Raw genomic sequence first — 25,060 nt, 5'->3', positions numbered from 1 at the left:
GCCATAAATAGCTAACAATTCTGTTTGTGAACTAGCCCCGCCACTGACAAACTCTTTGTCTTTGTATAGGTTTTTAAAGCAACTGCACATTCTGTTGATCCGTTCGTCACCGTCCGAATCTCCTACCTGGAAATCTACAACGAGACCTTGTTTGACCTTCTGGCCACCATGACAAGCAACGGGACCGGTGACGCACAGATGGCTGTAGTGGATTGCCCACAGGGTGTTTACGTGAAGGGCTTATCTATACATTCAGTTAGCCATGAGGAAGATGCTCTGAATCTCCTTTTTGAGGCAAGAAAAAACAATTATTATCCTTTATCTGATTGTTGTTTATTGGCTTAGCTGAGGGAGAAGGCAGTAAAGCAGGAGGTCGGTGGCCGGGACGACTGGAGGAAAGTTCAACCTTCTTTGTTCTCCTTATTGTGGGTAGAAGAACTGCTAACTCTTTGTAACCCATGTTCTTGCAAGGAAAATACCCCTGACACAGAGATTCTGGAAGATCTCTGTGGAGAACCCCCAGGTTTAGTGTACGCCAGAGCCAGGCATGGCGTAGATGTGGTGCTTGGGGACATGGGTTAGTGGTGGGCTGGGCAGTGCTGGGGTAACGGTTGGACTTAGTGATCTTCAAGGTCTTTTCCGACCTAAACGATTCTGTGACTGTAAGTCAAGTGATGGAGGAAATAGGTTGAGGTGAGACCACGGAACATAGTAGCGTTGGAGGTTCCAGGCAGCACCAAAATAGTGAAGGCGGCCACAGGACGTGCCTTCGTTTCAGAAGGTTTATCTGAAATACCAGCCACCTCACCGGCCCCTTCAGCAGACCGAGATCCCAGACAGCCCAAAAGACTTGTTTTCCTTACCCTGCTTATCACGTAAGAGTGTCAGTGAGTGACTTACTACAAAGTGTAGAATATTTGGGATCCTTTTAGACTCACCAGCTGGGAATTTCTTCCCACCTGGCCTAGCTATGTCAATGCTCTAAGAAAAGAGTCTTACCAGGAACATCTTTGATAGATAGTTTGGGATGCTCATGGCACAGGTACTGTTAGTCAGATTTTACAGCAGGGACCTTCACACCATGAGTTAGATTTGTGAACAGTGTTTGCTTACTCATGCCTGCATTTTTCTTTTACTTGTGAGTGCTTCAGTTCGGAAGGAAAACATGAATAAATAATTGGTTCTGTATGCAGGAAGCATATTCCTACCAGGAGCCATCTGGCATCCTTAAAATCTTTAACTTGCCTTTTTAATAACAGGAGTGTGGTGTCCTAAGTGAGACTCTGTGATTCGCAGGAGCTCCCGTTTTCTTTTTAGAGAGTAGAAGGATGATGATAACACAACTTGGGGATCTGTTCAGGTCCTTAGACGAGTTCTGCCTGTGGTTCTAGTCTCACAGAGAAACCTCCAGGCCTTGAGGAGGCTGCCCACTACGCCGTGATTCTGTTTCTTCATCTGTGGAGTGAGCTTGAGAGTATTTACGTCGAGCTCACCTTCATTCCTGCTCTTGGATTTAAACTCCCTAGTGCCGAGCCAGTCGCTGACCTTCCAGCTGTCCAAGATTGTCGTCCTTCGAGACCGCTGAGACCCCGGCAGACCAGCCGGCTGTGAAACCTGTTGACAAATGCATTTCTGGGCTGTAAAGCCTTCCGTTTCCTTTTCTGCTGTGCCAGCCTGGCAGCTCAGCTCTGTGATGGACTGGTGCTCCTAACAAATGGTTGCAACGTCATTTTCGATGTTGCTTTCTTTTCCTGTAAATAGGCATTACGAATTCGTGGCTCTCGTGTATGTGTGAGTTTTCTATGACGTTTGAAGCTTGGGGAGCTCTTTGGTTTTCTAGTCATCAAGAAACTGAAACAGCTAGGGAGGCATTGCCTCTGAACAAGATTTGCTTGGCTGTTCCTCAAAAAGCCACAGATCAAGCTGAGCCTTGAAAGTGGAAATGCAAATAATGTGGTCTCTGGTAAAATCGCATTATTACAGTAAACAGTGACCTTTACCAACCGCATCGTGAAATGCTTTGAGGGGCCTTTGAGTAAGAAAACAAGGCAGATACGGTGAGCTCCTGCTCTGACTGCTCTAACCGAGTGAAGATTGAACCGTTGTTTATTTAACTGTGCGTATTTCTAATTTTCCTTTATCTTACCAAAGCAGAAGTTTAAAAACACTGTCTTCATTTTTTACTTCATTTGCAGGGTGAGACCAACAGAGTGATAGCAGAGCACACGCTGAATAAAAATTCATCCAGATCGCATTGCATCTTCACTATTTATATTGAGGTAAGAGCTCCAGCAGTTTTTCTAGGGTCTCAAACGGCTGAGGACCTTTACATGTCTGTTTTTTACTGTATTTCAGTTTTGTCTACTGTTAAGTACAGTTTATATTCTTTTCCCCCTCAGTCTCGTTTCAGAGTTTTCTCAGATGTCAAATGCATTAACTCTAAAATCAACTTAATTGATCTGGCAGGCTCGGAGAGACTGAGCAAGACTGGAGTAAGTAACGGAAGAAATATTTCAGTGAAGAGTCTAGTGATCAACACGGTGTAGGTGAAATTACGGGTTTTCCCCACAACAGAATTCCACCTGTGATAAACAGGAGAGCCTGTGACAAACCGTAAGTCGCATTAACACATCAGAGGGTGCTCAGTTGTTTGCAGCTGCTGTGGATCATTTCTAAGTCCACATGTAAGAACGCGCCTTCCAACCTGACCCAGATTCAGTTTGTTTATCTGACTCTATCATTTCTCCGCAAAAGAAGGGGCCAGAGCCATCAGCTATTAAGACAAAGAACCTGTGATTTTTCCTCTTCGTTCCATGAGTCACAGTGTAAATCCCCCACTTCTGGTCACAGCAGGCAAACTGTTGAAACTTTCTGAGAGCATTAGGGCTACCAGCTGAAAGCTCCTCAGGTCCCACGTGACATTCTGTATTGATCAGACTAGAGATTGCATCAGCCCTGTGACAAATACATGATTTATCCTTTGGGAAGGAAAGACAGCAGTCTTTGTGGGCTTGTAATGAAAAACTGAGGCTTCTGAAAGCTTATTTTCAAGCTGAAGAAAGCTCTAGCTCATGAATTTATTGGGTCTGAATTAGATCCTTACCCTGGCAGTCAAGTTGTACCCTCGCTGAGGACTACGCTCTCTCCTGCGGTTCAGCCAGAAACGCATGGAGTGGAAGCTTTGCCTTTTGATCTCTGTTACAGTCTGAAGGCCAGGTTCTGAAGGAAGCCACGTACATCAACAAGTCTCTATCGTTCCTTGAGCAAATCATCATTGCCCTGGCTGATCCTAAGCGGGACCACATCCCCTTCCGGCAGAGCAAGCTCACTCATGTTCTCAAGGACTCGCTAGGTAAGAGCTGGGGATTACGACAGCACCAGACAGTTCCTAGAAAACAGGGATGTTTCAATGTTTCAGGTCCTAAGGCCATAACATACGAACGTGTGGAACTAATTTGTTATTCAAAGGATATCTGGTTTTCATCATCAAATAAAACAGCAGGCACAGGAGACATACAAAACCCACACTGATCAAGCCAGTAGAAAAATCACAAAATCTTAGTTACAATACATTAAAAACCTACCACCACCAAAAAACCCCAAACAACCCAGCACGTTACAGCCTTTTCAGATGTTTCTGCTTTTGCATCAGGCTACAGATGATAAACCCAAAGCTGTGGTGCTTCGTGATCCCCAGGAAAAGCTTATGCTCTTGGAATGCAGGCTGGAGCCGTGGGAGGAGAAAGCAGGTGAAAACAGGCTGTAGACATTTGTGTGGAGTAACCGACGTCACCAGAAATGCGAGTGACGTTCGAGGTGTTCCGCACACCAGTCTTGTGTTGCTTTTAGGAAAGGCAGAAGCTATGTCCTGCCAGGCTCCCCGCTAGCAGATTTAGGCCAAGGGCTTTTAAAATCCTCTGCTCCGGTTTTCCTGATTTCAGGCTTTCACAATTTGCATTCCCATCTTCTTACTGCAACGTCACCACAAGAGAAACCCATTTTACCTTTATTCTTAAGTCATTCTGTGCCACTGTGTTTCTGTACCCATGGGAACTTTAGAGGGACAGTTACAAACTGGCTGTATTCTTTGTTGCTTCTTTTTCTCTATTTTAGTCAGCGCATGATATAATACATTCCAGAAAAGGAAACAACAACAAACCCCAAATTATATTCTTTGCTTGTGTGTTTGTTTTTTTAATTTTTCCCAGGAGGAAACTGCAATACTGTCCTAGTGGCAAATATCTGTGGAGAAGCTGTGCATGTAGAAGAGACCGTAAGTTGAATTGATTTTTGCAGAATTAAAGTCTTGTTGCTGCTACTGTTGTGATTGGCCATGACTAGATTTAAAGAATAGTCTCTGGAGGAGTGTGGCAGGAGTCCCAGAGAAACATCCTGCCTAATTCATCACAAACACTGGAGAGCTCATCTTATCGCAAAGGCTCAGAAAACAGCTTGCTCTGGCCAATCTGCTTTGTGATGCAGTCGAGTGGTAACTGCCCCTGGGAGAAAATGAGAGTCTGAAATAGAGCAGGAACAAGGAGCTAAAATCTAAACACGCTGGATAGTGTTAATTATTATTGTTGGTTCAAAAACAGCGTGAGCAGCAGGTCGAGGGAGGGGATTCTGCCCCTCTGCTCCGCTCTGGGGAGACCCCCCTGCAGTGCTGCGTCCAGCTCGGGGGGCCCCAGGACAAGCAGGACACGGAGCTGTTGGGGCGAGTCCAGAGGAGGCCCCGGAGATGCTGCGAGGGCTGGAGCACCTCTGCTGTGGAGACCTCAGGCTGAGAGAGTTGGGCTGGTTCAGCCTGGAGAAGAGAAGGCTGCGGGGAGACCTTGGAGCCCCTTCCAGTCCCTGCAGGGGCTCCAGGAAAGCTGGCGAGGGGCTGGTGCCAAGGGCAGGGAGGGACAGGCCAAGGGGAATGGCCTGAAGCTGCAGGAGGGGAGATGGAGATGGGATGGGAGGCAGCAATCCTTCCCTGGGAGGGTGCTGAGGCCCTGGCACAGGGTGCCCCGAGAAGCTGTGGCTGCCCCTGGCTCCCTGGCAGTGGTCAAGGCCAGGTTGGATGGGGCTTTGGGCAAGCTGGGCTAGTGGAGGGTGTCCCTGCCCGTGGCAGGGGTGGCACTGGGTGGGCTGGGAGGTCCCTGCCCACCCAAACCATTCCCATATTCTATGGTTCTATGAACTCTACAAACTCAACAAATGTGTTTGAATGGTGCATCCCATAATGAGGTCGACGAAATCGCACCAGTTCACATCAGAGTGGAGCTGGTTCAGGAATCAGGAGTAACCTCCAAACAGTAAGGGTTTGGGGTTTTTTAACCTGTGAAATACTGAAAGCCTTACCGTGTGAGCTGCATCAACTTAACCGCATTTGGAACACGTAGAAGGGAATGACTTTGCTCTTTGGCAAGAAAATTAGTAGTGAAAAAATGTAAACACAGACACCTTTTATGCAGTTGTCCTCAAGGCAGAGTGGTGTTTTTATCATTTGCTCGTGTTCTGATAGCGTCTAGAAAGGTAGGAGGAAATCTATCTATACATCTGAGGAAATAGCTGCTATACTTGGCACCAAGAGGAGGATTTTCAGGCTGCAGGCGCTCACTCTCAAGATCCCACAATTGCAGGAATTCAGCTTGAAGGCCATTGATGTGTGGTTTGGAGTTTTTAGGAAAAGACAAAGCCATCATCTGAAGCTCGCTAATCACGCAGAAGCCAGGGAGCACTAGCAGATACGCTCCCGGATGAGAAATCCTAACTGCTCCCTGCAGTTAAATAGCTTTTGTATTTCTGTCTTGTGGGATCTGATATGATTAAGTAGTACCAGATTATGAACATTATATCCTTGCCGATATCTCGTTCAGTTACTTAAAACCCATGTTTTTCAGTTGTCTTCTCTTCGTTTTGCTACCAGAATGAAATGGATCACAACAGAGCCGGTCATCAATGAGACGTATGACCGAGAGGTATGTAGAGAAGGGGAACAGAAGGCGGCATCTTTTCTCAGGTTCATTAATATTTAGGATAATGACCTTACAAAACAGAGGGAAATTCAGTAGTTTAATGAATTACCACTCATCAGCCAAGCTGGCACTCGCTGAATTTATGATAAAATGGATTAATATTAAACTTTTTTCATTGGTATTTAATTACAGTGACCTTCAATATGCTGGAGGGTACAGTCATGCAGATGGTCACGTCTTCCCTGACACGTGGTAATTCTTTCAACTGCATGCGTATGAATCCTTAATTTTTCTGATGAGGTTCACCTCGTAACAGAGATATTATGTCGTGGACTGCTCCCCTGGTCCGTGGGGAAATCATCTCCAGTCCCACCCACAGCTTTACACAGTGTATTCTGGTAGAGTAACATTTTTGCCAAAACTTGTTTAAACAAGGAAATAATTTAAAGAAAACAATTGTAGTACTTTAGATGTCCTGAGTGCACTTTCACAGCTGAAACACAGCTGGCAGCAGTAAATGCTCTATGAATTACTGATAGCCCAAAGAACAAGTTTAGAATTATCTGACCCGTAACACATGGGGTGTGTGAGAGCCCTGCTGTATTTCATGGTCTGAGCTCACTGGCAAGCAGAGAAACAGCCAAGGAGTTTCTTCCAACAGCTTCCAGAAGAAACCGTGCTACAAACTGTCTTTTCCTCTTCAGTCCCTTTCACTTTTGTTGTGTGGAGTGGAAAAGAGAAGCTGAAAAAGTAGTGTTTAAAGCAGTTATTGTGCTGCGATGCTTACAAAGCAGCTCAGTACCCAATTCTTGCTGGATACCAAGATTTGTGTACCCACAACTTTCTGGAAACCCATTCTAAACAGTGAATGCTTGAAGGTGTTCCACATTATGCAGAAATTCAATCAAATACACCACGGGAGACTCCCTCCTCTATTAAAGTTAATGTCAGAACTCCCGCTGACTTCAGTCAGGGTCAGAGTGGAAACCCACGTACTTCTTTGCTTTCAAGGTAATGTCTCGTGGTCCAGAACTCGATGGCCCCTACAGCCCCAGATCAGGAAAGCATCAAATTAAATCCAGGCAGCCCTTCTTTCGATGGCTTAGGCGGACTCTGCAGGCTGTACACCCGGGACACGACAGAAGCCCTCCTGTTGGAAGCTAATCAAAGGCAAAGTGATTTCCAGACTCGCAACTTCACTGATGCAAACCTGACAGCAAACCCTGGGGGAGCTGGTACAGAGCTGTGACGTTCTCTAGCAGCCAGTTTAACGCTGCTTTTCAGCAGGGGTTGTTTTTTTTCCCCCCCTTCAAGAACATTTGGTCATTTGCTCACCCTTTTGTTTTCCTGCTAGGGGACAGTGAAGGCTCTGGAGAAGGAGATTATTCTTCTCAAGCAGGAACTCGCCATGCATGACAGCTTGGTAAGGAACAGGCTGCAGCCTCTTAGACGGGACCTCGTTAAGGCTTTGTCCTCATCTTTGTTTTGCAATAGAATCAGTTAACTCAGTGTCCAGTGTGATTGTATTCTTCCTTCTGCTTCCAGCTCTGTCTTTTGGGGGTTAGGCAAAGCTCGGAGGATCCCATGCGGTGAGATTGTGTTGTAGCTTCAGCCCCCATCCACTGCAGATGTTTTCTTTTTCAGACTCCTGAAGCCCTCCTCTTGTTTGATTGAAACATGAAAGGGAATGCGTTGCTTTCAGCGTGCTCCCAAGGCAACTGGGATGATGAGAAATGAAACATAAGGCTTCCCTGGGCACAGTAGAGCAATGTCAGGTGTTTGCCAGACTAATACTTGCTCAGCTTTTTGTAATTCGCTAATACTCAGTTATTTACCTTTTTTCTTAGGTAAATCGTTCTTTGGTGACTTATGACCCTCTGACTGACATCCAGATAGCAGAGATTAAGTCTCAAGTTCATAGATACCTAAAAGGAGGCATCGATGAAATTGATGTAAGTAGCTTTCTAGTAGAGAAGGACTTAAACACTGAGTCCATCCCATTTTACTCCAAGACAGAAGCAATGAAAATGTCTTCTGAAGAGGCTGTCTTTAACCTAAAAACTGCTACAGAATTGTAATTTAATTTTTTTTGTTGCATGTTAACGACTGTGTCCTCGTTTTCATTCCATTTTTGCTTTTTTTGAGGCTTTTTCCTCAGTCCTCAAACTCTTTGAATTGGTTTATTTGGAACTTCTTTAAAGAATTAATGTCACAATTTTGCTCTGCCAATGTCAAGCTAAATCTTTGCAAGGTGTGTTGCCAAAATACATCTGGTCTCTTAGAGAGCAGGGTTTCTTGACTTTAAACTACCTGTTGACTGCAAAACGATTGCGAAAAGAAACAGCAGAAGTCCTGCGTACACAAATATTCCTGTGGGGACAAACAGGAAAACAAACCCAACGTAAGAAAATGACAGTTATAAATGCACACTGGGAGTTTTGTTTGGTTGTGAACAGAGCCACTGTGCCAACAGTGCAGAAGTTGCTGAAGACTGTTTTCCAAACAGTTAGATAACCCTTTATTTAAATGAAACACTTGAGACACTCCCTCTCATTTCACGTAATCGTTATCTTCTCTCAAAGTCCCAGTTTCCTCCCTCCAGCAGGCAGGAGTGGAGCGGAATAAGGGCTTACGTGAAGCTGTGTTTTACCTGGGCTGCAAAACCTGTGGAGCAGGGGAGGCAGAGAAGGACTAAGGAGTCTCACACGGGAAAGGATGTCTTCAGCGGCACTGAAGAGTCTTTTAGAGAGGGGTTTGAGAACAGAGACGATGAATCTAATAGCTTGGTTCAGTCTCTTGGACCGTAGGAGAGCTGAGTGCAGATTCCTGCTCTGCTACAGACTTCCCGTTACTTGTCTGTCCATGCCTCTGCTCATCATCTCCAAAACAGAGATAGCAGCATGCCTTGGCTGCACTGCTTTGTTATCATGGGTAAGAGGACTAAAGATAGCGCTCTGGCAGTTCCAGATACTCGGGCAGCCTTGGGCGGTAGTGAAAAGAGAAGTAGCATCATAATCTGCAAGGTCAGTAGATGCCATCTATTGTAAAATTATTGTAAATAATTCATTATCTTGATGGCTCTGCACTCCGTGGCATTTACCAGAGTCTATCAGCTTCCCCTCTCTTTAAAAATCTCCTCAGAGTGAGCAATGTATCCACCTCCAGCCTGACTCTCGAGTGCAGGATAAAGGTAGCTCTCCTCGAGTGTGGATACCCAGCAAGTGGAAAGCAGAGCCCTCGCACAGAAATGCTTACCTCTATCTTCACTGTATACATCTCTTCCTCAGATAGTGAACGTCAGGCAAGTCCAGGAGGTATTTAAGCAGTTCAAACTGATTGTAAGGTAAGATATCCAAGGTCGATGCATTTCGCAGTAAGGTTTAGAAATTCCACCGAGCTTTTGTCTGTGATATCACACCGTGACATTGGTGAAGAATTATTATGAAGTACAGGGAATAGCTTGTAATGGAAAACACAATTCTGGACAAATTCTGCTAGCCTTTGCACAAGAAGATGATTGCCTCTAGCCTTCCAGTGCGCGTAAGTCACGTGCAAGGGAAACTTCGCTGATGATGAAAGTTGTTTTTCAGGCTGAAGGAGGGAAGGTGAATGACAGGCTGGAAAAAAATCCTAAAAATGAGGACAAACAGCTTTCATGCCATGAAATAGAAGCAAATTAAGAAGAAGAAGGGTATTAGGGCAATCCACTCGCTTCCTGCCCCACCAACCTTTGCAGCAAGGGTTTGGCTAGGCAGCAGAGGTTGCTACTCACAAGAGTGACATTGGGATATTGCTGTAAAAAATCTGCCTGCCCTTGAGAAATTGGTGTGAACACAAGTGTCTGTGGTCAGTCTGGGCAGCCAGGCTTTGCTGGGACCCAGGATCAAAATGGGTTTCATGGTAAAATTTTGCCTGATTATTATTTTTTTTAACTTGGGACTCTTTTTATTTTTCCGAAAGAGTGGGCTTGATTCTTTTTTAACTTGCAGATTACAGATATAATATTATTTGATCAGGATCATTAAAAGGTTCTGCTAAGTATTACAATAGCCACCAAAAAGCTTCTGTGTCTGAAAGGCACAAAGGAGCATCATAGAAAAAGAAAGGAGGAGGGGAATGGGAAAAGGTTACGATGGTTATGGGGAAGAATAGAAGCAGCAAGGTGAGATGACAGGTAAAAGATGGTTTTCTTTAGAAATCTGGTAGTGGCAGGTATTATAGGTTTTGACATACCAAATAGTCCTTGAACACAACGGTAAGGGGCTATTGTCTCCCTTAGTCAACAGGAGCACGAAGTGGAGGCCAGATTACGCAGCAAGTACGCTCTGATAGACAAAAATGACTTTGCTGCTGTTGCTGCTGTTCAGAAGGTAATGTCCGGTGCATGAGCCCAGCCCAAAATCCATCTTAGAACTGGCTCCTTTGCTGCTGAACCTTCAATTTCCTCAAGTTCTCAACTTTTCCCCTGTTGAAATCTGAAATGTTCAGAAATGTTAATGGGATGAGCGTGTCAAAAACAACTTGCACGGAGCAGAGGTGCACCAGTTAACAAAGTGGCATTCGTATCAGCACACAATCAGGCCCGTTACCTGAACAGAATAATTGATTAAATGGGAATGAAGAAAATACTAACTAGAAGGTGACCTGTCTGTCAATCAGTTGTAGAAGGTAGGGTCAGATCACCTGCCTCTGCTCAGATCCCTCTTTTAATCCTTATAATTTCTGGAGCAAAGTAAATATATTGTATGTAACCCATAAATTGAGACATGGGCTCTATCTTATAGCTTACAATGTATTTTTCATTACTTATTTCCATCTGTGAAATATTTTCTTTCTGAAGTGGTTATTTCCTTGCCTTGGTTTTACCCAGTAAAGTGGATAAAAGAATCATGATCTGTTACGCAGAGTCATACTTCTCCTGTGGCTTGACTGAAGGTGTTTTGAATTTTTTGGAAGAAAGGCACAAGGGAAAATGCAAAGCATGGGTATAACGGAGAAGCACATGGTCTCTAACAGGCCTGTTCAAGTCTTTATTTAAAGAAGTGGAAAACAAAAGTGAAATCTGATTTAGGTAGATTTTTAGCACTTAATGGCCCCCTTGCTTTACAGTTCAAGCAATATGAGAAATAGTAGAGGAAACATAATTCTCCTGTGTATCTCCACTAAATGAAGACTTCTGAGGGTGCTTTTATTTCTGTGACACTGGACCCAAGTTATTCTTCCCCTAAGTGGCTGAAACATTTGGTGTATGAATTTGAGGATAATTTTGGCCCTATTTTAGTTTTCACTTCATTCTTAGAGATGTCTTTCCCTGAAATACTTGGTAGTGAATAGAGATTTCCAGCTTAGATCGTACAACAGGGTGGAATATCTCCTGGGCAAGGGCTGTGTAGCTTTGGTCATCTAGACAGCTACAGACCAAATGCTTTACGTTTCATTTCTAACTGTTTCCAGGCAGGTGTGGTTGATGTGGATGGCCATTTGGTGCGGGAAGAGGACAGACGGGATTTTGGGACTAGAACTGCTCCTCTTTCATCCAGACGTGGTGGGAAGAAGAAATCTAGGAAAAGCAATGAGCAGCCCAGGTGAGTTTAGTAGCCAGACAGCTCTGCCTTTTCTCTGATAAAGTGTCGTCGCAGTGACCGGTTCTGGTCAAGGTGTGACAGGCAATCTGTGGAGGAAGGCAGAGATGAAGCAGGCTTAACGAGAGCGTGGAAGTTCTGTGTTTCCTGGAGGATGACATTCCAGCTTAGTGCTGGAAGGGTTTGTGGTGGCCTTCTGGCCACCAGCCACACCATCGGGAGGATGTTGGGACAACGTGTGTGGCTGGCAGGCACAGCCTGTGGTAGGGCAGACCTCTGTTGTGGGGAAGATTTACTCTCAATGGTTGGTCTGTGCCTCTGCTACGAATGAACCGAGGCCGCGGAGCGCCGTGCAGGGTGTGAGCTGTGGATACGGAGGGCGGGCAGGCTTTGGGCTGAAGAGCTTGCGGTCAGCACAGACAGGGTTAGCCTGTGACGAGAGAGGTGGAGAGTTGGACAGGCAGGCATCACCAGAGATGTTAAACCTGCAGTTTTTCTCTAGGTAGAAGGAGATCTGCTAAGTGGAAAGGGGAGGAAGGGACAGTGGACAGAGGAGCAGATAAGGAGAAGAGATTTTGAGAGGGAAGTAGGACCCGGTACTGAGCAGAGAAAGATGCTCTGATTAATAGAAGTGAGATCCCTGCATTGGCAGTTTCTACAACTACCACTGTGGCTGAGAGCATCTGTTTGGTTCCTCCCTGAGATTTCCCCAAAATCCTTGTGTTAGAGAGGAACCACCAAGGCTTTAGTACCCACACGACACAGTGGAGTCCTCTGTGCAGTTCTGGTTTGTAGGCAGATGGAAGGACATCTGGCAGGCACTTTTTTCTGTATCTCGTTCAAGTTGCACTATCCCCTGCAGATGAGGCTGGTCGTGTTTGTGGAGGTGAGTGGAGGGAGAAGAACAGAGAGTCAGGCTTGCTTTAGATGTGGGGTTAGATCAACTCCTAGGGGATTTGGTTTGTAGGTTCCTCTGAAGGTAGAGGGTTATCCTGTCGGCAGGTGTGCCTCAATCCAGACATGGTGGGACTGTTGTCCTTGTGATCCTTCTCAAGAGAGCTAGTCCAGCCTGTGCTGTGTTCTGTAGTATTTGCTACACAAGGCAGTCCCTCTACTCTAGTAAGGATTTGGGAGAACAAGGCTGATCTTATTCCTCGTCAGTAGATATTTCACTGCAAACGTTGGTAGAAGCAACGTCAGACTCTTAGTTTTTTGAATCAGCAAAGCTAACACCTGCAGCACGTTTTGGTTCCTGCTTCCTATTATGAAGAAATTAATTAATCTGGTTCATCTTTTTCCCCCTGTCAGGAAGGAAAGAATCGGGAGCTCTCTTTCCCGGAGAGACCTGGATGGTTTTTTATCATCAAAAAGTCAGGTAATAATTCCCACCAAGGATCTGGATGTGAAAGAGGGAGCAAGGAACCAGGATACAGCAAATATTGATGCAGAGCTCTCAAAGCCAGCTCCTGTGGAGGATTCCCAGCAGCCCAGGTAAGCTTTCCCTGTGAGGGAGTACATCCCCTTTGCCAGAGGGTGGTTTACACTGGAGCGATCGCGTTGTGTTCCCCTAGTACAACTACCTGCTTGAAAGCAAAGAGGAGCGATTCAGAGATCTTAATCTCCTGGGTGCAGAAATATATTGTAGGGCAGCAGTGGACACCCTGTGTACCAAAGAACGTTGGTGGTGGTCATCTCCATCTGCTTTGAGCTCTGTCCTGACCAGTTGCTCTATTATGTGTGAAAATTGCAATACTCTTCACCCTTTGGTTAGTAGTAAAAGCCCAGAGACACCTCATGTCCAGCACAAAACCCCACACAGTCATGAAAATGGGTCAATAGCTGCACAGGATCATGGCAGGAGGTGCCACATTAAGACAGAAGAGTGGAGAATGGCCAAAAATGCGGCAATGCGCCTGTCATCTGCTTGTACCACGACAGGAATTTAGCATGGGAGGGCAGCGCTGAATTGTATTTCATTCTGGATGGAGTTGATGGGGTAAAAAACCACTGACGGTACTGAGACGAAGGACTCTTTCCAGGAGGATGTGCTCAACAGCATGAGGCCGTTCCACTCGCAGGAGCTCGGCCAGGACCCCACACAAACCAGTCTGGACACCACTTTTCCCATCACCAGCCATCTTTCCTCGCTGAGAACTCTCAAGCTACAAGCGACGCAGCTCCGAAGTATTGTGAACACTTCCATTGCCTGTGTTGTAGATGACCGATCCTTGCTTGTTCCTGCCTCCCAGGGAGAGCATCACAGTGAAGCTGTCCCAGAATTTACTTCTGAAGCATCTTAACATGTTATCGTGGTCCTCCATGCCCTCTGCGTGCATTTTAGTATCCTAAAAGTCTGGTGGCTAACGCTGCATAAGGCACAACCCAGAGCGCTTAGTAGCTCAGCAGCTGGCTGTCAGAGCTGCAGCTGCGGCAGTCTGCCCAGTGGCCGTTGTTTACAGCGCTTTGCCAGCAGTTTGGCACGGAAAGCAGTCTCACGCAGCCTTGGAGGAGTTTGAAAAATGCCCTTAAGAGGTCAATTGGGGGAAGGCAGTTGTCAGAGTTTTGCTTTGACCAGTCTGGGCTGAGGAATGTGGAGACTTGTAGCTACCTTCTGCTACCAGATCTGGCCCGCTCACCAAAACCAACCTTACACAGCACAGAGCAGCATCCGTGGGAGTGTGGCGTTCACTGGAGAGACTCTCCTCTTGCCCCGCGTGGTTTGCATTGAAATCAGAGCTGGTGTTCGTGGGGGCACGTTTCCATCCGGGCCATTTCACAGAAAAGTCAGGATTGACACATGCCACTTTGAATTCGGTCTTTCTAAACAGGCAAGACTTAAAAACCACAGGTGGCAGCATTGTAGAGCCGGCCAATGCACGCAGCTATGGGGTTTGGCTGGCAGAGGTGACTGGTCTGTGCTGGGAATCCAGCGAGGAAAGAGCAAAAGCTCCTCTCTTTAACAATAGGGAGGAACAGTGTTCATTATTTTTCTGAAAATTCAGACCATTAAAGATCTGCTTTCCAGGCAAGACTCAATTCTGAGGCATCTCCTGAGGAACGTGGTTTCTATGTAAATAACTCTTTCTTCTGGGAGTAGTACGGGGAGGAAAGGGGATATGAAGGTTGGCACAGAGATGGTACCAGGGTACAGCTAGGACAGCGAGATCCTCAAAGAGCCCATTGAAATATCATCCCCAGACCTCAGCTATGGTCACTCCCATGAACTGTGTCACGCTGCAGGGCAGAACAAACTGACCTCCGCACGTCTGTGTCTGTTTTCTTCGAATTCTGTTGCAGCTCCCCTCCATCCAAGCCACTGGCGTTTGAGCAGTTTAAGGAGGAGTGCGGAAATGAGATCAACCGGATCTTTAAAGAGAACAAAAGCATCCTCCTTGCCAGGAAGAAGAGAAGCAGTACAGTAGCACAGAGGATCAACTTCATCAAGCATGAGATGGAGGGTATCAAAAAGGCTCTGGAGGCTCAGAAGCAGGAGCGGTGGCAGCAGGGTAAGTCACCGTGTGGACACCGCCCAGCGAGAATCTGACAGAAGAAGGGAGCCACTGGTTTCAAAGCAGTTCTGGTGGTAAGACCACTAGACCACCACTGCTGCTTGCCAGGGCAGCCGGGCAGGCCGGGCTTTACGCCCTGGCTGTGTAGCTGGCCTTGTGGTTTGCCACCTGAGTCCTCCACCTGAGTCCTCCACCCTTCAGCCTCACTGAGTTGCGCTACTCAGGCTTTACGCTAGCGAGGTGAGCTGCAGTCAGGTTGATTCCTCACCCCATGCTTTGACGGATTAGGCAGCATACTGCTGGCAAACGCAGGTCGGTACAGTGCAGAAATCACGGGTAGCAGGCTTGTCCCTACGGTGGTGGAGATGTACTGCATCTCCTACAGCTTGATTTCATCTAGATTAGAGTCTGGTTCATGAAAATCCCAAACTGCAAGGTACTAGAGGAAAAAATGGGGTAAGTGCCTTTCTACTGTGCTGCAGAAAGATGTTTGTTAGGTGGAATAAGCCTGGATGAGACTAGGAAGTGTGTCAGGTTTTGTGGTCCCTGCAGCAGGGCTCCCAAGAGTCAGTGCTGTTGCGTTCTGCAGAGGAGCGGAGAAGAAACGCCTCTGGGCAAGGAGAGAAATCTGAAACAGATGGCTTTAATAGCAGAGTGGTCCAGAGTGCTCTGCGTGTGATGGCGAGGAAGTAGCAGTGGTGTTCCTCGCATGTGGGGAGGACAGCAAAACAACTCGGTTCTGTGAAATGAGAGAGAGAAGAAATGGTCACCAGGAAGCAGGCCCTGAATGAGGGCCAGAGAGTCAGACCCAGAGGGAATTCTGCTCTATTGGCTTCCGTTCCTCTTCCTACAGAGAGACTTTTGTGACCCTGCTTTGCAAGGGGCCTCTTCCCATAGGGTCTGGTCCTGCAAGACGCAAAGCTCTTTTGCCTAGATGATGAGCAAATCAGCTTGAATCTGTATCGAAGTGAGGGTCTGTCTTTTCATGGACTCCTTGCTTCTTTTGGGCCTTTGCTTTTTATGATGACATCTACCAACTGGTGGTTTATTGTGGATGCTGGAAACCACAGGAATAAACTGATTTGAGGGAAACCAAGAGCATGAGATGTTTATCACTGGCTTAACTGTCCCCAAAGGGCTGACCAGCCCTTTGTCTCAAAAAAACCCCTGACCGTGGCTGCCCAGGGAGTTTTTCAGCAGGAGCCATAAAAGCCCTAAGTGCTACTCTCCAGCAGGCTTCTTGTGGGTGTCTTTCTGCAGAGCCCGGTCCCTCCTCTTCATCTGCACGTGTCCCAGTTCGGGGAGGGCTGAGCGGGTTCAGGAGTTCAGCAGTGATTTCTGCCCCGCTCCAACGCTGTATTTGCAGAAAGCATGTCTAAGGAAATGTCAGTTGTGTGGTTAACCTCAGTATAACCGGGTAACTACCATGTGGTTGGAAGTATAATGACTGTTCTTCGTCCCTCTCCACCCTCATGAGAAACCTTTGTTTCCTTTTCTTACCCTCCAGGAGAGTATGTTGATGACAAAGGACAGATCATAATTGATGAGAAGGAGTTTTTACTCATCATGAAACTGAAAGACCTGAAGGAAGAGTACAGGTCTGGTTATGCTGAACTGCAGGACCTGAAGGCAGAAATCCAGTACTGCCAGCATCTGGTGGACCAGTGCCGGAACAAACTCATCTCAGGTAGGACAGCTTCTGAACAGCCTCTGGTTTAGCTGGCAGTGTTCAAGGCCAGGTTGGATGGGGCTTTGGGCAAGCTGGGCTAGTGGAGGGTGTCCCTGCCCATGGCAGGGGGTGGCACTGGGTGGGCTGGGAGGTCCCTGCCCACCCAAACGGTTCTGGGATTCTGTGATGCTTGACAGCAGCTCAGTACTGAAATACTTCACAGACATATTGCACAGAAGCCAAGTCCATCATCCTCTGTTGTCATTTTTCTTGTTGCCTTCCAGGCTTGGTTTTTTGGTTGATGACTGGGTAGGTTTTTTTGACGTTACACTGAGTTGCTGCAGATTCTCCCTCAGAGATGATGACATACTGCTCCTCGGTCACGCCACTAAATGCAATGCTGTGGGTAAAACCTTTCGCAATGAAGTTGACAATAATGCTCCCACTGATGGCCGTGGTTCTCACCCTTGATTTCATTTAATAGTGATGGTTGCTGAGAACTGCACTGGGCCAGGGCTTTGGCTCTGGACTCCAGATGTCTCCTCTGTACCCCTGTGAGGTCAGCATGACTCAGGATCCAGTGGCAGGAAGCAGAACTTGGTCATTTTAACGTGTTCTTCACAAGCACCACCTTCGTGGTGATGAGTCACCCCTCTGCTGAGGGTGATCCCTGCAAATTCATGGTGCGCTCCGCTGCCGGCTGCTCAGTTTGAAGCTGCGTAACGGGAGTGTGGTCCTGCTGTATCCCCGCCTTTTTCCCGTGTGATGGAAGACAGTAGGTGTACGAATGCCGGAGTCCCAAAGCTTTGGATGCTGTCCACGTGGCAACGCTTTATTTTCTACACACTTGCCAGAGTGCAACTTGTATCCGTCAGCGCATCCCACGCTGAAAGAAATGCATGGCTTGTTCCAGGAGATAGACAGGGCCAAATTGTAACTGCGCAGAAACTTTGCCACTGGTTTCCGGTGGATCCAGGTTTGGCATTTTTTGGGTGCTCCAGATGTTTGCTGTTTGTTTAAACACGGACTCGTCATCCCAGAGCAAAGATGTCATCTCAGAGCTAAAACCAGGGTAAAAAGTCAGTGGTGTTGCATCATGTCCACAGTGCCTAGCAAGAGCAGCGCTCTGCGTTTAACCTTGTTTACCCGTCCCCGAACAGAAAGCAGCTCCGTTCCTGGGGTTCCTCCTAGGCAGCACAGCCTTCTTCAGGGGCTGTGGGCTCTCCCGCTCCGTGGGGAAACGTGCCAGAGGAATGGAGCAGAGCACAGCCACCTTGCAGTGGGTGTCCGGGAAATATCCAATATTAAGAAGGACAGAATTCATCGCAGCACCTGCTGTGTGTTATCACTGGCTATTACGGGATGGAAAGCGGCTCTGCTTCTTTAGGGTCTGGAATGGAAATCTGACCCCCAAATGTGCTGCCCACTCAAAATGTCTCGCTCCGAGCCGGAGGGTCTGTGTCTCGGGGACGCAGGAGCAGTGCCATCTCGCGGCCAGCAGCCTCTCGGGCCACACATGCCCAGGGGGCTGTCCCCAGGGCCAGCCACCAGGTCCCTGCCGCCTCGCAGGCAGCAAGGACAGGCAGCAGCCTGCCTCAGCACAGCCGATGCCAGCTGGCAGTGCCCTGTCCTTTTTAAAGTTATTATTCTAATAGTTTGGAACTCAGGAGCTTGGAGTTCTGAGGTCCTGTCTGAGAGTTTAGGAGTTCTGAGGTCCTGTCTGAGAGTTTAGGAGTTCTGAGGTCCTGTCTGAGAGTTTAAGAGCCCTGAGGTCCTGTCTGATCCACGGGCAGGGAGCCAGACAGCAATCCACCCTTGGCTTTTCGGTCATTACAGCCCTGTTCATTGCCCCCTGCTTTGCTTTGCAGAGTTTGAGATCTGGTACAGCGAGTCCTTCCTTATCCCCAAGGATGTGCAGGAAGCTCTGAAGCCCGGTGGCAACATCAGACCTGGAATGATTCCCATAAACAGAGTCATGTGCCTGGTGAGTTGTCCTGGCAGCTGTTTATTCTCCTTGATAGCCACGCGCGGTACGGTAACGAGGGCACAACTAAGCCCGTGGCAGGAGAAGGGCATGGCAGCTCTGCCCCTTCCTCTACGCAGAGTGGCTGGCATTGAAATGCTATCTGCTGTGATGCAGAGAGCAACTATCTGCAGATACATCTTGCTTTCACATTAGCTTTACCGTTAAGAGGCTAAAATAGGCCAGAGTGATTGAAGTACCCAGTCGTCTGCTGACTATCAGTAATCAGGCAAACTGCCCAGAGGTGCAAGGGGTAGTTGGTTTCCAGTCTGTACGATCCGAAATGTTTACAGCTGAACTATTGTGTTCCGTGTTGTGGCAACCGGTATTCAGTCAGCCCTGTTTAGAAACCACCACTTTGGGGTAGCCGGGTGTCTTTTTTGTCATTCCTGACAAAGCACATTTCTCTTAAGCTTCTCATTTATCAGACTTCTTTGCATTATTCTCCTCTGAAGTCATTCCAGGTTTTGTCCTTCATTATGAAATGTCAGAGTCAAAACCTTCACGCTGTCTGATAGGAACACCCAAAACCTTCATGCTCTTTGATAGGAAGGTGGTGGCAGTGCTTTTGCTCTGACAAGATGAAGGAGGGAGATCCCACCCTGGCTGCAAGGGCGAATCAGCCCTTTGTAGGTGTAACACATCTGCATTATCGCTGCTTACCCTCTGCGGATGGCGGAGGACAGCTGGCAGGGACAGGTCCTAGGTCCGTCTCTCCCAGGAGCTCGTCCCTCCCAGGAGCAGGGAGCACCCGGAGGTGTCTGGGAAAGAGTCTAAGCAGGGTGTGAGCTGTGTGACCTTTCCTAAACGCACAGCCCTGTTTCTAGCCAATGCGTAGTGCAGGACAGGATGGCTTTAGCTCTTTAAAAGGAAAACCGAAAAGGAAATCTTTTGTCTCCACGTGTCTGATTATTTTGACTGTAAATCTCAGTGGAGCATTTTCTTTACTCCGTTCTGGAAAGGCGTGTGAAGGGTTTTAAAGCTGATCAGAGACAGGTTCTTCCCATCCTACTTGAATTAGTTCCCTTGAGGGTATGAATAACAACCATGATGTGAGGAAAAAAAAATAATGCAGTGAGTTTACTTTTAAACAGAATGTTGTGATCTGCCAGACTGTGGAAGATTTCAGATACAGACCTGTATGGGAAAGAGCAAAAAAACCCCGGTGAACCCAACCCTCTGGATAAAGTGATGCACCTAATGAGGTCAACAGGAAAACCCTGTCTGCCTGCAGGATGTCACTCTTTGGGGAAAAGAGGAAATCCATCACTAGTCACTTTTACTAACCCAAGTTACTCGATATATTCATAGAAACTCCCTTAATGGTTTCCAGCCCTGGATTTCTTTTCCTCACACCAATTATAAGCCCAAAGATGAACGAAGCACGCCTTTTAGCAGTGCTCTGCAGCTGTGTCAAGTTGTTGATGTTACAGGCAGAAATCTTCAGGCGGAGGATAGACAGTGTCCCTGGTAATGCTGCTCAGTGCTGGTTTCTTCTCCTGTTCCTTTTACTGGGCAGATCACTGCAGCTTCCCAGTCAGGGTCGCTGGCTGTGCTGGCTCTGGGAGGGAACCACCTCCTTTTTCTCTGGAGGTTTGTTTCCTACTCAGAACCATTTTCCCTTTTCCAGGCTGGCTTTTCATTTACGGTTCTAACCCATTTCTCCAGGGTGTGCATCTTTTACTCTTGGCTTGATTCGGTTTGGCCACTTGCCTTTTATCACATCAGAATTTCACTGTCCCCTTCTCCAGGCTATTCACCCCCACAGAAGGTGACCTAAGAATCTGCTAGAGTTAGCCTCAAATCTGGCATGAAAACATTACACACAAGCTGGTATCTTAAAAAATTGTAATTCCATTCAACCCATGGTCCTCTTCAGCGTGCTCATGCCTTCCAGATGGTTCCCTGCAGAAGTGTGGGCATGGACATCAGCTAGCTGGACTCAGGGGAGACCACGCTGAAGCTCAGACCTCCTTCAAGCTGTGACATTATCTCACAGTGGAAGGGACATCGTCCTGTGAGGAGTTAATGGGCAGAGTGTGGCCATGAGAAGACAGCTGAGGGAACTCCCTTTGGGGCTTTACACTTCCAGATGGATTTTCCCCAAAGTCCTGCCCAAATCTGCTCACTTAAGGTGTGGGAAAGGGGGAACCTCTCACTTCTTAGGCTTCAGAGAGACTGTTGAATCAGTGTTCGATGCGGCAAACAGAATCAGTTGACCTCTATGTCTCCAGACTTGTGTTTTTTCACCCGGGGTGGGGTCTGTCTCTCTGCTGGCAGGAGGAAGACGAGCAGGAGAGGTTTGAGCGGATGCAGGAGACAACGCTGCCAGCTTGCCCAGCTTCACTCTCGTTCTACAAGGCGAAAATGAAGACTGATCAAAAGGTAAGCTCAGCTGGGCCCGGTTCCAGGTAGCCCTGCTAATGTGCGGTGGGAGAGTGATTCTGCACCTCGCTGCCAGAGGTGTGGGACTCTTCTGGAACGGCTGCTGCCTGGGCCGTAACCTTTTGAAAGGTGCTGGTTTGGTTCGGTAGCACAACTAAGCTCTTTGAAATAGTCTCTGTCTTTGGCTGATGAAAAAGCCCCATCCTGCGCTGGTCTTCTGCTAAAAAAACCAATCTCATCGCTTCTCACTTCTAGTTCCTTCCTGGCAAGGGCTCACCGTAAGATGCCACCGAGGCCCTGAGCTTAGCAGGACTTCAAAAAGATGGGGTGTTTATGAGTAACAGGGCTGCGCAACTGCAGCAGTAAGGATTTTTAAGGCAAATATCTCAAAACCAGCCCTTCAGTGCTTGGAAGGAGAATTTCCCAGATCACTTTGAGCCTCTTGTGCCCTCCTTTGAGCCTGCTGGGATTTGCCACTGGTGGAACAAGGTTGGTGTGATGGGGCCAAACTCCCTGTGGTTCTTACTTGGGCAGTTTTTCCCAGCACCACTCGGGAAGGTGCTTTGTTTTGGCAGGAAAAATGCTTTTACAGGTGAGAATTCTCCTCTGAAAACCAAGGTCAGGTTAACGATCCTTTTCGGTTTTCTGTTGCCAGCACACGTACGCTAGAACCATGTCGTCCCTCGAGCAAATGCGGAAGAAACCCGGGCTCGTCGCAGCTGCTGGGAAGAACAAACCCCTGTCATTTCTGCACGTCACGTAGCAGATTCGGGCTCAGCCTGGAACCTGGCATTCAGCACAAGCAACACCACCTCAGGAAGTGCCTCACATTCACGTCCACAATAGATTTATCAAAAATAAACAGTAGGGGGAAAAAAAAACAACCCAACACTCAACTTTTGTGCAGCTAGACTGACAGTTATTGGTAATCAAACCTGCTGTTTAGACAGGAAGCAAGCCAGGGAGTTCAAATAGCAACGCTTGTTTTTCTCAGCGTCTCTGGAAAATGCAGCGTCACGACAGAGAGGTGTGTCGTGGACAACCCCGGCTGCTTCTGCCTCCCTCTTTCCTGATGCCGGAGGCAAGGGCCTCCTGCGCTCGTTCCTGACGGAGCGTCAGGTCGCATCTTTGCTAGTTTGATGCTCTCAAGGTGGAAGTTGAGTCTGGCTGAGAGCGAGTCCTCCTCGGATTGAAGCAACCCCAGGGCGTTTGCCTTCCTGGACAGAGGGAAGGGGCTGGAAAGGTGCACGCAGCAGAGAAGCGTTTCCGTCAGCTGCCTGGCGTTAAGACGCGGCAGCATCGATTTACGGCAGCCTCCTCACCCCAACGCAGCGGCAACAGGGCAGTGTTTGCCCACTGCTTTCCGGGAAGGTGATTCAGATCCAGGGGGAAGATCATGGTGCCCAGCAACCGGAAAGCTCCAGGGCACACTGTGCTGCTTCACCAGGCTGCTGTCAGCTTCACCTGCTGAAGGCCTGCTGGAAGTCCTCCTCCTCCTCCTCCTAGCTGTGCCTCCAGCACCAGTGGAGGTGGGAAGCCGATTCCAGCTTGGCACATGCCAGGGAAGTTTGTATACAAAATATCCAGCCAAGGGAGTCCCATTTCCTCCTCCTCCTGCAAACGGTTCAGGGCCACATCAGTTTTGCCGGGGCAGAGCTGGGCCGTTCCTGCGATTTACCCAAAACGATGAGAGACGCGAGATCTCGCAGGGCTCCCTCCGCCACCCAGCTCACCCAGGGCGCAGGGTAAGTCGCACACGTGGGCTGGCCGTGCCGCTGGGTGCCCTGATGTCTGGGCATACGGATCTGCCGGGAGAAGATAACAAACCAACAAATATTCATTTAATTCCCGCCTGGGCAACGACAGCAGCACGGGGCCTTGCAGGCAGCTCTGGTGATGGCAGGCAGCGGTTTCTCCAGCCTAACCTGCCATCAGTGGCAGCTCCCCCATGGCTCCTCTCCGTCTGTACCATGGCTCCCAGGCCACGTACGGACGTGGGTTCATATATATGTACGTATATACGTGCTGGTCACGCTGCAAGCTTGGCTTAAGGCAGCTCTTGGGGTCCAGCTCCTCCTTGGAGTTTCTGCTGCTTCTCTCCTCAAGGAAGAAACGTGTCACCCATGATTTTTGGGTCTACTACGTGTTTTGGGTGGCCATCGGTGTTTGCTCTCTGTCGCTGCAGCACAGTGGGTGCCGCCCACTGGAGCAGCGAACGTGCAGGGTCCCGTCTGCGTTCAGGAGCCGCTTCTTTATCCTTCCAGGAGGTTGTGGAACCCCCAGAGCTTTGACATTATTTGGAGAGCTGGAAGAATAACGCTGAAAGCCCCAAAATTCAGCACCCATGCTTCAAAGCCCTGGAGCCCTGGCCAAAGCCTGGCAAATGACTGGGATTACTGGAAAACCCGCTGGCGCTTGGCTGGAGCTTTACGGGGTGACGGTGGCTGGGCGCCGCCGAGCAATGGAACGGGGGGGACGAACAGCTCCTGCTGCCAAAACCGGCACCAGCCGTGGTGGGAGCATCCCCGAACTCAAGCATCCCGGGTCGGAGGTTTCCCACATGCCGCCCCCGTTTATGTGAAATGCTGGGAAAATGACTTAGTCCAAGCTGTTGGGTTTGGTTTAATTTGTTGCAGCTCGTTTCTGTTACTGTAAGAGCACCTGCTCCCCAGAAGTGCTGTGGATAACAGCCTAGAAATCTCCTTTTCTTTGTAATTATCAATTTCCAAAGGCTGATAAAGCTGCTGGAAATTCACTCTGGGCTGCGTTCCCCAAGAAAATGCGTCCGCACGAACTGAGCTAAGCCTTCCTTCAACCTTCTCCTCCACCTGACTGGCCTTGCTTCCCCTTCATGCTTCGGCGTGGGTGCTGCTCGGTGCCACCCATCCCGTCCCTGTGGGTCCCTGTGCCACTGTTGCCTATGCTGTGGTCCGAAATCTGGAAAAAAAAAGCAAGAAATCTCAATTTTGGATGCTACAAATGTAGTCGTGAGGCTCCCGCGTGAGCGGGAAGGTCCTACCGTACCCCGAAAGCGGGTAGGTGTCCTGAGGTGCTCCAGCACCGTCTCACTGGAGGAGGTCTCCCTGGGGTTTGGGAAGCTGCTGAAATAAAGTAACGTGTGATAAGAGCAGTTTTCAGTGATTTTTTTGGCATTTCTCACTGGGCACTGGCAGGGCCTGGGGACAGGCACCGTGCTGGGGTGCAGGGACCTGGGTACCTCCTTAGAGCAGGGGACCGGGGTGGGCACGGAGAGCGGATCTGGGCGGCTGGTGGGGGCCTGGGGGGTGCTGGTGTCTGGGTGTGATCCCAGGGGTGTCCTGGGTGGGATCCCAGGGGTGCCTGTCATCCTGGGGGAGATCCTGAGGTTGTCCCTGGGTGCCAGTGACTTGGGAGTGATCCTGGGGTGCCAGTGATCCCCAGGTGCCGGGGATGCTGGAGGTGTTGGTGTCCTGTGGCGCCGGTGGCGATCCTGCAGGTGCTGGTGATCCTGGGGGTGATCTGGGAGTGCTGGTGATCCTGGGGATGGTCCCAGGGGTGCTGGTGATCCTGGCGGTGATCCAGGGGTGCCGGTGATCCTGGGGGTGATCTGGGAGTGCTGGTGATCCTGGGGATGGTCCTGGGGGTGCTGGTGATCCCGGCGGTGATCCAGGGGTGCTGGTGATCCCGGCAGTGATCCAGGGGTGCTGGTGATCCTGGGGGTGCCGATGTCCTGGGCTGTGGGTGATCCTGGGGTGCTGGTGATCCCAGTTCCTGGGGTGCTGGTATCCTGGGGGTGATCCTGGTGTGCCAGGGGTGATCCAGGGTGCCGGTGATCCCGGAGGTGATCCCGGTGAGTTCCCGGTGTGGTTCCAGTGATGCCGGGGAGATCCCGGTCATCCTGCGGCCGATCCTGCCGTGGTCCCGGTGTCCGGCGTGGTGATCCCGGGGGTGAC

General features: G+C 48.8%; 1 protein-coding gene across 5 annotated transcripts in view; it reads left to right on the top strand.

Moving 5' to 3' along the window:
* KIF9 (kinesin family member 9) overlaps window positions 1-24,250 on the top strand; it is a 28,959-nt gene extending 4,709 nt beyond the window's left edge. For 3 of the 5 annotated variants that reach the window (XM_075746890.1, XM_075746889.1, XM_075746892.1), the window contains 17 exons: window positions 70-294; window positions 2,196-2,279; window positions 2,400-2,492; window positions 3,205-3,352; window positions 4,209-4,273; window positions 5,886-5,963; window positions 7,315-7,383; window positions 7,808-7,912; window positions 9,248-9,303; window positions 10,240-10,330; window positions 11,415-11,545; window positions 12,851-13,033; window positions 14,840-15,048; window positions 16,559-16,738; window positions 18,589-18,704; window positions 21,024-21,128; window positions 21,784-24,250. In XM_075746890.1, coding sequence (XP_075603005.1) covers window positions 70-294; window positions 2,196-2,279; window positions 2,400-2,492; window positions 3,205-3,352; window positions 4,209-4,273; window positions 5,886-5,963; window positions 7,315-7,383; window positions 7,808-7,912; window positions 9,248-9,303; window positions 10,240-10,330; window positions 11,415-11,545; window positions 12,851-13,033; window positions 14,840-15,048; window positions 16,559-16,738; window positions 18,589-18,704; window positions 21,024-21,128; window positions 21,784-21,891 — 2,046 coding nt within the window. In that variant the 3' untranslated portion in view covers window positions 21,892-24,250. The remainder of the gene's footprint in view (window positions 1-69; window positions 295-2,195; window positions 2,280-2,399; window positions 2,493-3,204; window positions 3,353-4,208; window positions 4,274-5,885; window positions 5,964-7,314; window positions 7,384-7,807; window positions 7,913-9,247; window positions 9,304-10,239; window positions 10,331-11,414; window positions 11,546-12,850; window positions 13,034-14,839; window positions 15,049-16,558; window positions 16,739-18,588; window positions 18,705-21,023; window positions 21,129-21,783) is intronic. The other 2 variants (XR_012834247.1, XM_075746891.1) reach the window with 2 other exon arrangements.
* The last annotated feature ends 810 nt before the right edge of the window (window positions 24,251-25,060 follow it).

This window comes from Balearica regulorum, chromosome 2, assembly GCF_011004875.1.
Source record: "Balearica regulorum gibbericeps isolate bBalReg1 chromosome 2, bBalReg1.pri, whole genome shotgun sequence".
Classification (NCBI taxonomy): Eukaryota; Metazoa; Chordata; class Aves; order Gruiformes; family Gruidae; genus Balearica; species Balearica regulorum.
The sequence above is the reverse complement of the archived record's forward strand: the minus strand, read 5'-3'. Positions and strand labels throughout refer to the sequence as shown.